At 42.4% G+C, this 16,072-nt stretch overlaps 1 protein-coding gene across 1 annotated transcript in view; it reads right to left on the bottom strand.

Annotated features, from left to right (window-relative positions):
• Window positions 1–16,072, bottom strand: part of magixb (MAGI family member, X-linked b) — a 67,576-nt gene that overhangs the window by 17,131 nt on the left and 34,373 nt on the right. The window contains exons 7-13 of the mRNA XM_085783235.1: window positions 15,741–15,811; window positions 14,114–14,275; window positions 10,819–11,386; window positions 8,817–9,199; window positions 8,542–8,756; window positions 8,375–8,438; window positions 6,704–7,144 (exon numbers count right to left, since the gene is read on the bottom strand). Of these exons, the coding sequence (XP_085639361.1) occupies window positions 6,704–7,144; window positions 8,375–8,438; window positions 8,542–8,756; window positions 8,817–9,199; window positions 10,819–11,386; window positions 14,114–14,275; window positions 15,741–15,811 (1,904 nt within the window). The remainder of the gene's footprint in view (window positions 1–6,703; window positions 7,145–8,374; window positions 8,439–8,541; window positions 8,757–8,816; window positions 9,200–10,818; window positions 11,387–14,113; window positions 14,276–15,740; window positions 15,812–16,072) is intronic.

Here is a 16,072-nt window from a genome sequence, read left to right as displayed (position 1 = left end):
GAGGAGGAGAGGAGGAGGAGGGGGGGTAATACATCACATCATAGGGATGGTGCAGCTCTCCTGTATTCACTAGTACCGGATGTGTTTATGTCCCTGACAGAACATAAACAAACAACAACAACGTCCAGTCGGATCAGAGTGAGCAGAGACTTAAAGGGATAGTTCAACATTTTGGCAAACTGTCCCATTGCCATAATCTCTATAGTCATAGCAGTAGGTTTGTTACCTTTAATTGTCGGTGCAAGCTATTTTTAGAACGGCGGAGCAGAGCTGTGAGCTGCTCAGAGCTACGCTATACGGAGGCTCATGGGATTTCTTGGTTTCCCTCATCAAACTCATCAAATACACAATCCAACAACTCCACAACGCTCTGGACGAATCATTGAAGCTATGGTGAAGAAGAAGAAGAAGGAGGAAGAAAATCATTTGATACATGGAAATAAAGATTATTTTCATTATTGATGAATCAGCACAGTTACTTTTTTTTTTTTTTTTGGTTGATAAATGCTAAAAATAAAGTTTACCAGACAGCTTGAGACTGCTTGATGAAAAACTGTCCCTGAAGCAACGTGCATCAGTGGTTTTGCATGAATTTCCCTCTAAAACAACTCTGTCTGGTAACGTTCTGTTATTATCTCATAGCGTGGTGAATGTGCAGGTCACAACTTGTCCACCAGAGCGTTTTGGAGTTGTTGGATTGTGTATTTGATGAGTTTGATGAGGAAAACCAAGAAATCCCATGAGCCTCTGTAGCGTAGCTCTGAGCAGCTAACGGCTTGCTCCGCTGTTCTAAAAATAGCTTGCACCGACAATTAAGGGGCCGTGTCCACCAGACGCGTTTTCAGCGCTCTGGGCGTCTATTTTACATTCAAACCCTATTGAGTTGGGCGCTCACAGCGCTCAGCGCCCTCGGCGGTAAAACGCCCTGGGCGCTTGCTTCTTTTTGTCGCGGCGCTCAGAGCGCTTCGAGTTGAAATCTGTTCAACTTTTAGAACAGCGCTACGCTCGTCAATGTCACTTTTCACCGCACTGACCAATCAGAATCAAGAAGGGGCGGGACTTACGTTACCGACAGCAACACAACCGGAGACGTGGCTCGGTTTATATCATGACCCACACTTGTGTTGAAGGTAGGCCGACCTCAGGGTCCATGTCAAAAGCTGCCACTAATGCTATTGTGTATTTCTGACACTCGTTGTAGTGTTTACTGTACATTAAACAAGGCCGGAACACGGAAGTGTCAGAGGACTCGTTTTGTAACCTAGCAACAGCGGCATTCTGACGAGGGAGAGAGAGAGCGCTAAGCGCTGGGAAAGCAGCGCTGAGAGCGCTGTCAGAGCTGAAAACGCGTCTGGTGGACACAGCCCCTAAAGGTAACAAACCTACTGCTATCACTATAGGGATTATGTTAATGGGACAATTTGCCAAAATGTTGAACTATCCCTTTAAAAAAAAAAGAGACATCACAGCATCATACTGAATTAAATCTAGACACTTTATAAAACCTTCAACCTGTAATAATTTGTTTTCTCGTCGTTTCGCACAGGTGAGAAGATCAATATCAATTCCAATCTCGTATCTGTGCTGTTATTATTATGTTTTGTTTGTTTTAATCAATACAAAAACACCGAAGCGTAAAAATGACTCATAGTTTTTCAGGGTAGAAGAGTTTGTTGTTACCTTTATGCTGGGCTAAGATAACAGTGTCATATTTACACAGCGCACAATCGCATCAGTCCTCTCATCTAACTCTTGGCAGGAAAGCAAACAAGCACATTTCCCCCAAACGCACAACTGTTTATTCAGTAAGTTTGCCCGTCGTCGGGTGTTGAGCCCAAGGATGATCGATCACATAATGAGGAAAATATCGTCCCCTGAAGCAGAGCAACAAAGGTGGAAATGTGTTTTTAAAAGCAAAGTAAGGTGTTGCAAGATGCAGCATCATTAATAAACGGCTTCCACAGACTCTGAAGTCTCCCACTTTGAATTTTGTAAAATGGCTAATTAGTGTGACTGCTGAAGCAGTCACACTATTGTTCTTCTGTTTGGCCATTTTCTTCCGCCTTTTTACGGTCTTCTTCTAGTCCTTCATACTTTGTGCTATTTCAACAATTCATATATCAAAACGTGCAGCTTTTTTTGAACTTTATCGGCATTACTTTTCTCTTTTTAACTATTTATACTTTTTAAAATATTTAACTTTTTCACAAAAAATCTCACATTCATCAAAGTCTCAACCTCTCTTCTTCACAACTCCACTGTAGTGTAGGGGTTAGGGTAACTGCCTGCCAACCCTAAGGTCACTGGTTCGAATCCAAGGGAAGAACTCTTGTTATGTTATGTTGAATTCTGCTCTCCTCCCCCGCCTTCAATTGGTTACAGGTGTTTGTTATCTCCTTGATTACTCATACCAGTTTGCAGCACATCATCACATTACAATGAATGACAACAGTCTTGAAAGCAGTGTGCTCTCTGTAGCCGAGTGGCAGAGTAAAGGTTTAGTGATCATATGGTCACGGGTTCGATTCCTGCCTCAGTCATTTCACATCATTGCTTGACTTTTGATTCCAATTATTCAGCTGTCATTGGACAGTCTTTGATTCCTCATAGTATAAAGCTCATTGTAACTCAGGTTCTCTGTGGCCATATGGTTAGTGTGTTAGGTGTTGTGCTATTTCAACAATTCATATATCAAAACGTGCAGCTTTTTTTGAACTTTATCGGCGTTACTTTTCTCTTTTTAACTATTTATACTTTTTCAAATATTTAACTTTTTCTGCAAATTAAACTCTAGACAAATTATTTTCTCCAGTTTTGTAGCCACACTTGTCTTCTGGCTAAAATTCTGGTCAAAAATGCAAAGAGACTTAGATAATAATTTTAAATATTTTTTAAATGCAGCCAGGGAGCTCTCTGCTCTCATTCAGCCCAATGCTGAGAATTCTCCACAACTCTGTCTGAAACATGCTTATGTCTGTGCTCTCTGTGGCGAAGTGGCAGAGTAAAGGTTTATTGATCATGAGGTCATGGGTTCGATTCCTTACTTTTTTTTTTAAGCAGAAGCCAGTGATCCTCTTATCAAAGGTTTTCTTTACCCCTCACACGCTGTCTCTGTCTGTAGCCTAGTGGTTAGCTTGCTGGTCTGGAGACCTGAAGGTTGCTGGTTCAATTCTTGCCTCAACAACAATTATAGTGAATTATTTTCCCAGTTGTCCTCTGTTGACTTCTGATAACTTGCTTCATGTTGAAACTGCTGCTCTCAGCCTGAAATTCACAGAAATTTTCATTCTAAGTCATTCAAGCTTGACTCTCAAGCTTTCTTGATGTTGACAGTGTGCAGATCATTAACAGACAACAGTCTCTGCAACTGTGTGTGCACCGTGGCCTAGAGGCAGAGTGGAAGTCTAACGACCATGAGGTTGTGGGTTCAATTCCGACCTTGGTCAAACATTTGTATGGTGATCACTGCTTGCACTATTTGCTAATTCTGCAACAGCGTTCAGTTGCTATCAGCAGTCACACCATTTCCATTCTTGGAAATGCTTTTTCTAGTTAACAAAATCCATCTCTGACTGACTGTGTGAAGTGAACCCGTCGGCTTCTCCGATCGTCAGGGAGAGAGGATGATCACTGCTCCCAAAATGGATAAACAACATCCAGTTACTGTGTACTAACTAAGTGTTCATATTGTTTTGTTTTACTGGTTCTACAGATGCTTTATTAGTGTGACTGCTGAAGCAGTCACACTATTGTTCTTCTGTTTGGCCATTTTCTTCCGCCTTTTTACGGTCTTCTTCTAGTCCTTCATACTTTGTGCTATTTCAACAATTCATATATCAAAACGTGCAGCTTTTTTTGAACTTTATCGGCATTACTTTTCTCTTTTTAACTATTTATACTTTTTCAAATATTTAACTTTTTCTGATTTTTTTCAGCTTTATAATGGGTGTGTATTGCGTCTAACGAGCAGAGCTAGAGTGGTGCTAGAGTGGAGAGAGGCAAAAAAACATTCTAGAGTTTTTCTGGCTAAACTGTCAGCACGGCCACAAATTAAACTCTAGACAAATTATTTTCTCCAGTTTTGTAGCCACACTTGTCTTCTGGCTAAAATTCTGGTCAAAAATGCAAAGAGACTTAGATAATAATTTAAAATATTTTTTAAATGCAGCCAGGGAGCTCTCTGCTCCCATTCAGCTCAATGCATTTTTTTCACATCAGCAGGAGAAGGAGCTCAACTTTGTAACTTGCCGTTAAGTGCTTTTTAATTCATTTTAATTCACCAAAAAATAGTCACAGGTCACAAAAAAGTCCTCTTCTTACTTGGTGTGAAAAATCTCACATTCATCAACGTCTCAACCTCTCTTCTTGACAACTCCACTGTAGTGTAGGGGGTAGGGTAACTGCCTGCCAACCCTAAGGTCACTGGTTCGAATCCAAGGGAAGAATTCTTGTTATGTTATGTTGAATTCTGTTCTCCTCCCCGCCTTCAATTGGTTACAGGTGTTTGTTATCTCCTTGATTACTCGTACCAGTTTGCAGCACATCATCACATTACAATGAATGACAACAGTCTTGAAAGCAGTGTGCTCTCTGTAGCCGAGTGGCAGAGTAAAGGTTTAGTGATCATATGGTCACGGGTTCGATTCCTGCCTCAGTCATTTCACATCATTGCTTGACTTTTGATTCCAATTATTCAGCTGTCATTGGACAGTCTTTGATTCCTCATAGTATAAAGCTCATTGTAACTCAGGTTCTCTGTGGCCATATGGTTAGTGTGTTAGGTGTTGTGCTATTTCAACAATTCATATATCAAAACGTGCAGCTTTTTTTGAACTTTATCGGCGTTACTTTTCTCTTTTTAACTATTTATACTTTTTCAAATATTAAACTTTTTCTGCAAATTAAACTCTAGACAAATTATTTTCTCCAGTTTTGTAGCCACACTTGTCTTCTGGCTAAAATTCTGGTCAAAAATACAAAGAGACTTAGATAATAATTTTAAATATTTTTTAAATGCAGCCAGGGAGCTCTCTGCTCTCATTCAGCCCAATGCTGAGAGTTCTCCACAACTCTGTCTGTAGCCTAGTGGTTAGCTTGCTGGTCTGGAGACCTGAAGGTTGCTGGTTCAAATCTTGCCTCAACAACAATTATAGTGAATTATTTTCCCAGTCGTCCTCTGTTGACTTCTGATAACTTGCTTCATGTTGAAACTGCTGCTCTCAGCCTGAAATTCACAGAAATTCACAGAAAGTCATTCAAGCTTGACTCTCAAGCTTTCTTGATGTTGACAGTGTGCAGATCATTAACAGACAACAGTCTCTGCAACTGTGTGTGCACTGTGGCCTAGAGGCAGAGTGGAAGTCTAATGACCATGAGGTTGTGGGTTCGATTCCGACCTTGGTCAAACATTTGTATGGTGATCACTGCTTGCACTATTTGCTAATTCTGCAACAGCGTTCAGTTGCTATCAGCAGTCACACCATTTCCATTCTTGGAAATGCTTTTTCTAGTTGAATTAATCAGATGCAGATGAGCTCTGATGAGATCCAGATGTTGTGTGGATGTTTTCTTAATCTTTTATAAATTGAAACCGAATGCTGCAGCCACAAAAACAAACAAACACCCAAAGGGCCTCATGGGAAGTCTGTTTTGCATTTTAAAATATCTTTGCAGAAAATGAGTGCATAATAAATTAGTTAGAGGACAATTCCGGGCAAATTCAACTCGTGGCTGTATTTTCCTAACATTTTAGGTCTAAAAGAAGGAATCTGAAGATTTTCAGTTTAATTGCTCCTGTTTTGCGGTAGTTGTGTCTGTCCCCACATCGCCACGGCAGCGATGAATGGGAGCGGATGCAAGTTCTGCTGCTTAGGCTGTTTACATCCCTCAAAGCTGCAATTTTTTCCACAGACAGCGTCAGACGGCGACTCAAACATGCACCGAGAAGTTTGTTTACTTCAAGCAACATGCCGACATGTTTGTAAAACTAGATCTAATTCAAAGTCTCGCGCGAGACCCAAGTTGATGCTCGGTGTGTTCGTGAGCAGTCGGAAGCTCCCGTTTGCATCATAAACACAGGAATATCAACTCTTGACTTGCTTGAAGTAAATAAACTTCTCGGTGCATGTTTGAGTAGCCATCTGACGCTGTCTGGGGGAAAAAAATTGCGGCTTTGAGGGATGTAAACAGCCTAAGCAGCAGAACTTACATCCGCTCCCATTCATTGCTGCGGGGACAGACACAACTACCGCAAAACAAGAGCAATTAAACTGAAAATCTTCAGATTCATTCTTTTAGACCTAAAATGTTAGGAAAATACAGCCCAGAGTTGAATTTGCCCGGAATTGTCCTTTAAGGAAAAAAAAGCAAATCATTCAACACTGTAAAAGAAAAAGAAAAAAGAAGAAGAGGAAGATGGTGAACAATGCATCATGACTCATCGTGTGGCTTGTGGCCATGGTGACCACTCTTTAATCTGTAATTAGCTAATGGTGCATCTGTCCACAAGGGCGTCCAGATCAAGCTCACCCCCCGCCTTCCCCCCCCCCGGGCAGGTAACCAAATAAAATGGTTTTTGTTGAGCCAGAGAAGTTCACCTCATGCCCGTCCAGCTTTATTTAAAGATTCATAGAGAGGATAATAAAAAGAAAAATGCAGTTTTATAAACCAAAGCCTGTTAGTTCATGAGTTTTCTGGCTCTCACCTTTTCCGTTCTCCACATCCTGAGAGGCGATGACGAAGCCGAAGCCCTCTCCGGGTTTCCTCCTCAGCTCCACGTCGAACCCTCGCAGCGGCCGGGTTTGACCACCACCACCACCACCGCCACCGCCGCCGCCTTCTCTCTGCACACCCGAATCCGGAGCGGTGACGCCGGCCGCCTCGTCCTCCAGCCCCGTGTTGATCCAGTCCTTGGGCTCCATCGTCAGGGTGACGGGGATCGACTCCAAGAAGCTGGTGCTCTGGATCAGAGAGGAGCGCGCCGGCACCGGGGAGGGAGGCGTGCTGAGGGAAGTGCGGGGCACGGGCAGCGCCTCCGGGAGCAGCAGCGAGGAGTCGTCGGAGCCAACAGGTGGGGGAGGGGGGCGGAGGAGAGGCGGGGGGAGTCTCCGGAGAGAGCCGGGGGAGACGGTCGGATGATAGACGCCTAAATGATGGAGAGAGAGAGAGAGAAAATAAACTGAATCAGAATCAGTGCACACTCTGGTTTTGCTTCATCCTTTGTACTTAAATATAAACATACATACAGAACAAGGACAGCAACTACAAAAACAACTGAACAATAACTTAAAGAATACAAAAACAGGTTCCCACTCGTTTCTTGAAATCCTTTTCCAGGACATTTTCAGCTGTTACAGACAGACATGTTATCACGCCATACACGAATACAGTGGTCTTCAAACTCTTTTACATCAAGGACCTAAATTGACACAAATTAGACCACGGACCCCCATTGCACAAAATTTTGAAACAAACACCAGAAATACACAAATATTTGTTCTGAGACTGAATAATGTTACTTTCTTAGTAAATGTACGTTCAAATTAGGGCCATTGGTTTTATTGTTTTGAAAAATTTTAGTGAAATTTCAGGAAAAAAGTGATTACATTTCTCAAAAAGAAAGTAAAAAAAAAGAAACTAGAAAAAAATTGTCAAATTTATCTTTAATAAAGTTTTTAAAAATCTAAATTATAAAAAGCTGGTGAAATTAATCGAAGAAAAGTTTTAAAAATTCTAGAAAAGAAAGGTAAATTTTCTCTTAAAAGTTTAAAGAATTGAAATTTTAAAAAAGCTGGTGAAATTTATCAAAAAAAGTTTTAAAAATTCTAGAAAAAAGTGATACAATTTCTCAACAACAACAAAAAAAAAGCTTAAAAATGTCAAGAAAAAAGTGATAAAATTCAGAGAAAAAGTTGGGGATCCCCTTGAACTCTCTCAAGGACCCCTGGGGATCCCCAGACCCGACTTTGAGAACCACTGCACTAAAATATCAATCCTATTCATGCTTTGGAGAAGTGTTCTCTTCCACAGTTGTACCTTATTTGTATTTGTCTATGGCTCTAACTTATGAAATAATCTCTTACATGCTTAGAAATTGTATTATAACTTTTGATCAACTCAGAGTCGCCAGTTTTCTCACTCTGTACTTCACTGGAAAAGTCAAATAGAAGAACTCTGGTAGCTGATGTCAACTCAAGCTTTTCCAGGACATTTTATTTGTATTTTTTTCTCATTTTCAATGTGTTTTCCATGATTGGAAAACTGGTCAATCATTTTCCACGTTTTCAAGGACACGTGGGAACCCTGAAAAATAGTTTAATAAAGTGTTGACTGTCCAGACTGTCCTGTTCAATAGCAGCAACTAAAGGTCATTTACCTCCTCTGTAAACCAGTAGGACGACTTCTCCCTGTTTGGTGTGTTCTTGGAGCACCGTTTGTACCTGAGAACAAACGAACAACAGTGAATGCATCATCATCAGTTCTCATTACTTGTTTTTTATTTTCCTCTCCTCTCTCCTTCCTCCCTCCAATCAATCAATTTACCTGTGCAAAGCTCAGACTCTGGACGTCGGCTCCGTTGATCTTGACGATGGTGTCGCCCGGCTGCAGAGCGTTGCACTGCTTCCTGTCCCACACTCTCTTCACCACCGTCGTCATGCCGCCCGCACCGCCGCCGCTGCCGGCCGCCACGCTGAAGCCGAGGCCTCTGTCTCCTTCGATCTGGGCCAACGCCACCGGCACCAGCTCCCCTCCCCCTCCTCCTCCTCCTCCTCCTCCTCCTCCTCCTCCTCCCCCACCGCCGGCGAGTCCGCTGCCGCCAACGCTCATCGCCCCGGGAGACGACACGCTGCTGGGGCTGGCGGTGGGGCTGGTGTTGCCATGGAAGCCGTTGAAGATGCGGTGATTGTGGTGATTGTGTTGGTGATGGTGATGGAGGAGGTGGTGGTGGTCCGGGCTGGGTGGGGGTCTGAGGTGTGAGGTCGTCTGTGGCTGTGGAGCGAAGAGGCGTGAGTGGGCGCTGCTGCGGGGGGGGCCGCCGGGCGAGGACGACGGTCTCCGGGGCGACTGAGGCAGCGGCAGCCGCGACCCCGACAGCGTGCAGGTGGACAGGTCGCTCTCCGACGACTTGGACGTGCCGTAGCGTAACGGGTGGGGGGGCGCCGAGAGGGAGTTGTTGTTGTGGTTACGGATCATTGAAGCTCTGGTGAAGAAGAAGAGGAAGAAAAGTCATTTGACACATGGAAATAAAGTTTATTTTCATTACTGATGAATCAGCTCAGTTTTTTTTTTTTTTGGTTGATATATGCTGAAAATAAAGTTTACCAGACAGAGTTGTTTTAGAGGCAAATGCAGAGACTGCTTTCTGAAAAACTGTCCCTGAAGGCAACGAGCTGATAAAGAAATATTCCTCATTTCACCATCAACACTCAGGTCTACAAACCTACATCTGGGCAAATATGCATCATTAAAGGGATAGTTCAACATTTTACCAGACAGAGTTGTTTTAGAGGTAAATACAGAGACTGCTTGATGAAAAACTGTCCCTGAAGGCAACGTGCATCAGCGGTTTTGCATGAATTTACCTCTAAAACAACTCTGTCTGGTAACGTTCTGTTATTATCTCATAGCGTGGTGAATGTGCAGGTCACAACTTGTCCCCCAGAGCGTTTTGGAGTTGTTGGATTGTGTATTTGATGAGTTTGATGAGGGAAATCAAGAAATCCCATCAGCCTCTGTAGCGTAGCTCTGAGCAGCTCTCGGCTCTGCTCCGCCGTTCTAAAAACAGCTTGCACTGACAACGAACCTACTTCTAAAACTATGGGGATTATGGCAATGGGCCAATTTGCCAAAATGTTGAACTATCCCTTTAAATAGCTCATAGGGATCAATCTGTAAGCTACATTAGATCCTGTTCCCCACATCTCCGGCCTGTCGCTGCGCCCTGTTAACAGTATAAATCACCTTTATAAACTACATTAAGTAACATACAGAATCTTTTTCGATCATTATGGGGTTGAATCTCGTGTCTCAGTGAGTCATAGCTCAGACAGACATGGACTTTAAATTAGAGGCGAACTTTCAAATGACACTTAAATCAACTAGTAATCAGAAGAGCTTCTAAATAGCAGCAATCAGCCGCTAATTATTGTAATTGAACGCTGAAAAGAGGAATTACAGATTCTAATTATTCAGGTCATGTGTAGCTACAGTCTCTGCAGGCGTCAATCTGTGTGTTTCTACTAGGGCTGTTCGATTTTGCCCAAAAATAAAATCTCGATTTTCTTCTCTGAAAAATCGATTTCCGATTACGATTACGATTTTTTTGTTAGATGACAAACTATTTTGTGTGCTGTTTGTGTCTTTTTAAATGGAGCTAGAGTCTAATTTAAAAAATTTAATTAAAAATGTTTAAAATAACTATCTATCTATCTATCTATCTATCTATCTATCTATCTATCTATCTATCTATCTATCTATCTATCTATCTATCTATCTATCTATCTATCTATCTATCTAAAAACGTGAGAGCTGTAACTGTGTAGTGGAAAAGGGCCGTTGGTCTTTTGGAAATCCTCACTGGTCTTAGCAAAATGCCGACATGCTTATTTACAGTGTGTGGGGAGAGCAGTGGGAGAGCGTGATGGGAGGAAGGAGGCAGCAGTCATTACGATAATTCAGCACAGCCCAGATTCATGAACGGGGTCTTACCGTAATTACCCTAGTTAGAGTAAAAAACGATTTCAAAAAATCGATTTTTACGATTCCAAATAATCGCGATTACGATTTTAAATCGATTAATTTAACAGCCCTAGTTTCTACCTGTGTGAACCAATCGCAGAGACGACCTCGCTGTCGCTCTGGCTGGCGAAGGTTTGGTCCAGCGACTGCAGCCGGGCTCTGAGGGAGCGAGGCGGACGCATGGGGGGCGAGGAGCAGCAGCCGGCGTTGCTCAGGCTGGAGCGTCTGTACGAGGGCGGCGGCGGCGGCTGTGGCTGTCTGATGACGAAGGACGACGTGGCGTGGTGGTGGTTTCCGTTGGTGTCCAGAGTCACGCCCGGCTCGGTGTAGCTGCCCTCGCCGTTGTGGATCCCGTTGAAGTTAAAGTGCTGCTGCTGCTGCGGGGTCGGCGTCGGGAGGCGTAAAGGCTGAGGCTGCGTGGTCGTGGGCGGCAGCAGGAGAAGGTCTCCGCCGCCGCCGCCGCCGCCGCCGCCCAGTAACCGTGGCGAGGGTTGCTTGGGGCAGCCGTCGGGGTTGTAGAGCATGGGATAGCCTCGCCTGACCTCCACGTCCACGCTGTGACCCACGGGAACCGACTTGAGCATCTCTACCACCTCTTTGTGAGACACGCCCAGCACGCAGACGTCATTGATGTAGACGAGGAGGTCGGCTGGCGAGTCATGAAGGAAAAAAAATACAGGCAGATGAATTCATTAATAAAAACAGATTTGTTCCAGCACTCTAAAGTCCCACGTCTTTCTGGTTCCTTTAAAGGGATAGTTCAACATTTTTGGCAAATTGGCCCATTGCCATAATCCCTATAGTCATAGCAGTAGGTTCGTTACCTTAATTAATTAATTGTCGGTGCAAGCTATTTTTAGAATGGTGGAGCAGAGCCGTGAGCTGCTCATGGGATTTCTTGGTTTTTCCTCATCAAACTCATCAAATACACAATCCAACAACTACAAAACGCTCTGGTGGATAAGTTGTGACCTGCACATTCACCACGCTATGAGGTAATAACAGAACGTTACCAGACAGAGTTGTTTTAGAGGTAAATTCATGCAAAACCGCTGATGGACATTCCCATCAGGGGAAAGTTTTTCGGCAAACAGTCTCTGCATTTATCTCTAAAACAACTCTGTCTGGTAACGTTCTGTTATTATCTCATAGCGTGGTGAATGTGCAGGTCACAACTTGTCCACCAGAGCGTTTTGGAGTTGTTGGATTGTGTATTTGATGAGTTTGATGAGGAAAACCAAGAAATCCCATGAGCCTCCGTAGCGTAGCTCTGAGCAGCTCGCGGCTCTGCTCCACCGTTCTAAAAATAGCTTGCACCAACAATTAAAGGTAACGAACCTACTGCTATGACTATAGGGATTATGGCAATGGGCCAATTTGCCAAAATGTTGAACTATCCCTTTAAAAGTCTCTTTATCTCACTGTTTTAACTTCTTTTTTTCTGTTGTTTTTTTCTTTTTTTACCATTTTCATATGCTTGAGTGTGCAGATAAGTGTAGTTTGCAAATGAAGCACCGTCTGTGTGTTTAGTGTGGGCGTGGACTAATCCAACCAACTAATCCCTCTAAACCAGCCTATTAACATATATGAACTAGATCAGTCCCTGCAGAGACAGCCTGTGCTCTGGCTTCCTAGAGCGGTAATATCTGCCTGCATGAGCACTTGTGTGTGTGTGTGTTTGTGCGTGCATGTGTTATGATAGCTAGATTATGTTGTGCTAGCCTTGAGGATTAAGGAGTGTTTGTGATATACACTTGCTGTGGGAGATCAGAAAATAGCAGAATAATCTCAAAGAGAGAAGCACAGAGACCTGCTGCTAAAAAAAAACACTTCTCATTAAACTGTTTTTACATTTTATCAGATTTACAGTAATTACAGATCTCAGGCTGCAGCTCATAACAAGTCTATTATCATCACTCATATCACGCTAGAAGTTTATGCTGCTTTGCTTTTGAGATGTTTCACAGGATTTATCTCGTGCATCTTTTTCATAGCAACACATTCCTGCTCATTTTAAGTACGGCAACGTTCACACTGCAGTAAGTTGGTGACCTGAATCCGATTTTTTCGCTCAAATGTGACCCACATCCAATTTACTTGACAGTGTGAACAGCACAAGTCGCGTTGACATTTCTGAATCAGAATCAGGCCAGGCTTTTTTTCATTTTTTCCAATGCGACCCCAGTGTGAACAGCTAAGGCGGATTTGATGCGACTTTTACATCACTTTACAATGTTTACTCCAGGTTTTGTTTTAAGAAACAGCGGCAGGACCACACACACACACACAGAGCAATAAAAATAATATAATTTAACGTGCAGCGGTGTGTGTTTACCGACAACAGAACGGCTGTAGTGAGAATGTGAGCGCCGAAGGAGAGGAGATTATAAATAAAAAACGACACGTGGTGTTACACTTTGGGTTGTAATAACCTTGTTGACGTTGTGTTCAAGTCACCAGTTTTAAATGCATAAAAGTACCACATAAATTTGTTTATTGCATCAAGGCTTTTTGACTTTGTCGGGAACCTCTATTTAAACAACATAAAACAAAAATTCTAAAATGCTCTGGTTAAAATTATGACATTTGTTTTGTTATGTTATAACGATAAGAACGAATATTAGAGTTAAAACTGAAGTGCAAAACTAACCTTTTCATGGATAAGGAACAAGAGATGAGAAACAAATGGATTGATAAATGTTTTAGTGTATTTTACAGCTGATTTAAGACTCGGGTCAAAACCGACCCTAACACAAGAGATGGTAGCAGGAAGCCGTCAAGACTGAGGTTAAATTGAAGTCAAGGGGCCCACACCAAAAATATTAAAACCAACATTATCATGGATAATGAAGCCTAACAATGTAACCAAGAGAAGAAAACACGTTGGAGGAAAAAAAAAAAGTTTTTCGTGTATTTTACAGCTGATTTAAAATACTGGTCAAAACGGACCCTTACACAAGAGATGGTAGCAGACAGCTGACACAAGACGAAGGTTAATGAACTGAAGGGGTTGAGACACTTTTGGAGGTTTAATCCTACTAAAGTAATGGTAACTGTAACTAAAATACAGAGTTTGGTTCTTTTTCTTCACTCTTTTCCTCCTCTGCAGCTGCTCAGACATTTTCCAGCTTCCATTTCACATACATTTCTAAATAAAAGTGAAAATCCTCGTTCCCTCTATGTTTCCTGTACAACAGCTGCTGCGCCTGGAGTCGTTGTTATTGTTTTTTTGCGCATGCGAGTCAGTTCACAACCGTTCACACTGGAATCTGATACAGGCCACATTTTAGATGGTGATGTGAACAACAGCCAAACAAAAAATAGGATTCTGAGCAAAAACGTAGCCATATTGCTTCAGGTTCATTGTATTTCTTACCTGTCTTTAGTGCTGAAGGTCCACTTGCAGTCACGCTGTAGACCTGCAGGAACTCCCTCGGCCTGCTGCCCCCAACAATGTTGAAGCCGAACCCTCTGGAGCCCTTGGTCAGGTGTGTGTGCACAGGGAAACCCCGTAGCTCCCCGGGATGGTCCGTGAACCCTGGTGGTCACCGAAATATCCCCCCCAAAAAAACAAACAGAGACAAGGAAGAGAAGATGATGACGATGATGATGCTTTACAGTACAGTGTGGCTACTGCGTGTTCATACGACTTAATGGTTACAACCGATGGAAAAGAGAGAGAGAGAGACAGTCAGGACGCTGCAAACCAATCGGCAGATGGCTTTTAACAAAAAATACTAAATCGACACGCACACAAACCAAAGTATTTGTAGGGAAGATTGCATTAAAAGGCAGCGTCCATTACAGCCTAATCCATTACACTGACCCAACTCAGTGCTGTAATCTGTGTGTGTGTTTATTTATTTACTCTTTTCCTGTCACTGGCATCACCAAACGTGTGGAAAATATCAAACATGACCACACAGATGATTTTTTTTTTTACTTTTTAACTGTATTTACATTCATTTATCAGCCTGGTAATAGTATAAAAATGCAGGTTTGGGCTCCAGATGTAGCAGATGTGACTGTGATCCCTACACATGCACTGCAAAAACTCAAATATCTTACCAAGAATATTTGTCTTATTTCTAGTCAAAATGTCATTTCTAGTCAAAACAAATCTCATTATACTTAAAATAAGATCACATTAAAAAGTAGCTTGTTTCTAGCTAGTTTTTACTTCTTTCAAGCATATTTTCACTTGAAATAAGTAGAAAAATCTGATAGTGGAGCAAGTTTTTCTTTCTTATTACAAGCACAAAAAACTTGCTTTCACTGGCAGATTTTTCTACTTATTTCAAGTGAATATTTGTTTGAAACAAGTGTAAATTATCTAAAAACAAGTACATTTTTAGGTGATGAATCTTATTTTAAGTGGAAAGAGATTAGTTTTGACTGGAAATGAGACATTTTAACAAGAAAAAGGACAAATATTCTTGGAAAGATTTTGAGTTTTTGCAGTGTGCAGGTACCTCTGACCATAACGGCGATTATATCACCGTCTGCTGGCGAGAGGAGTGTACTGCACCTCTCACTGGAATTACAGCATAATAATAATAACAACAGATGGGTTTCTTACACTTTGCAATCAGATATGTCAGACAGACATCAGAAAACTAGACGATGACCTTGTTCTTTTTTTTTTTTTTTTAACGAGCATGAGTCATGTGGCCAAAATTATAAAATGAAGTTACCAGACAACAACATGCGATCCACCACGTGTGGACCCTGCCAAGCCCCCGGCAGAGAGTCTGGCTCTCTGCCAGCGGCTCCGAGCTTTAGGCCTTAATCACTTACACGTCTCTGTTCGGTTTAAAAAGCTCATTCCATCTCATTTGACTCGAACAAGCTGGCTGCGTCTGCTACTTCCTGTTCTTGACAAACACGTTTAGCTCCATTGAGGCTGTTCAGCAGTCAGATGTGTCACCGCCGGTGTTCAAATAATTACCTCCAAAGAGAGAGAGAGAGAAGGAGAAAGACAGGGAGAAACAAAGGAGCCTTACATTCATTTTTGTAGACCGTCTCCCTGCTTGAGGCTCGAGGACTCTGCCAGCTGGTCCTCTTTGAGTTGCGACTTGTGGGGAAAGAAAGGAAAAGAAAAGACACCCTCTTCAGAAACGTCAGAGTGTTGGATGTAAGATGACAGCATCAGAATGTATCACAGTCAACAACACAGATGATGCCGACATGCGGCTGATGGGCTCGACAACTTTACACAGCAGCAGCAGCAGCAGCAGCTCTGACTGTATTATTATATTCGGCTCACGTTTAAACAAATAGTTTGACATTTTGGGTAACAGGCTTAATGGCTTGCTTTCCGAGAGTTAAACCAGAA

This window comes from Trachurus japonicus, chromosome 7 (genome assembly GCF_045865225.1).
Source record: "Trachurus japonicus isolate A0001 chromosome 7, Traja_1.0".
In the NCBI taxonomy this organism is placed as follows: domain Eukaryota; kingdom Metazoa; phylum Chordata; class Actinopteri; order Carangiformes; family Carangidae; genus Trachurus; species Trachurus japonicus.
The sequence above is the reverse complement of the archived record's forward strand: the minus strand, read 5'-3'. Positions and strand labels throughout refer to the sequence as shown.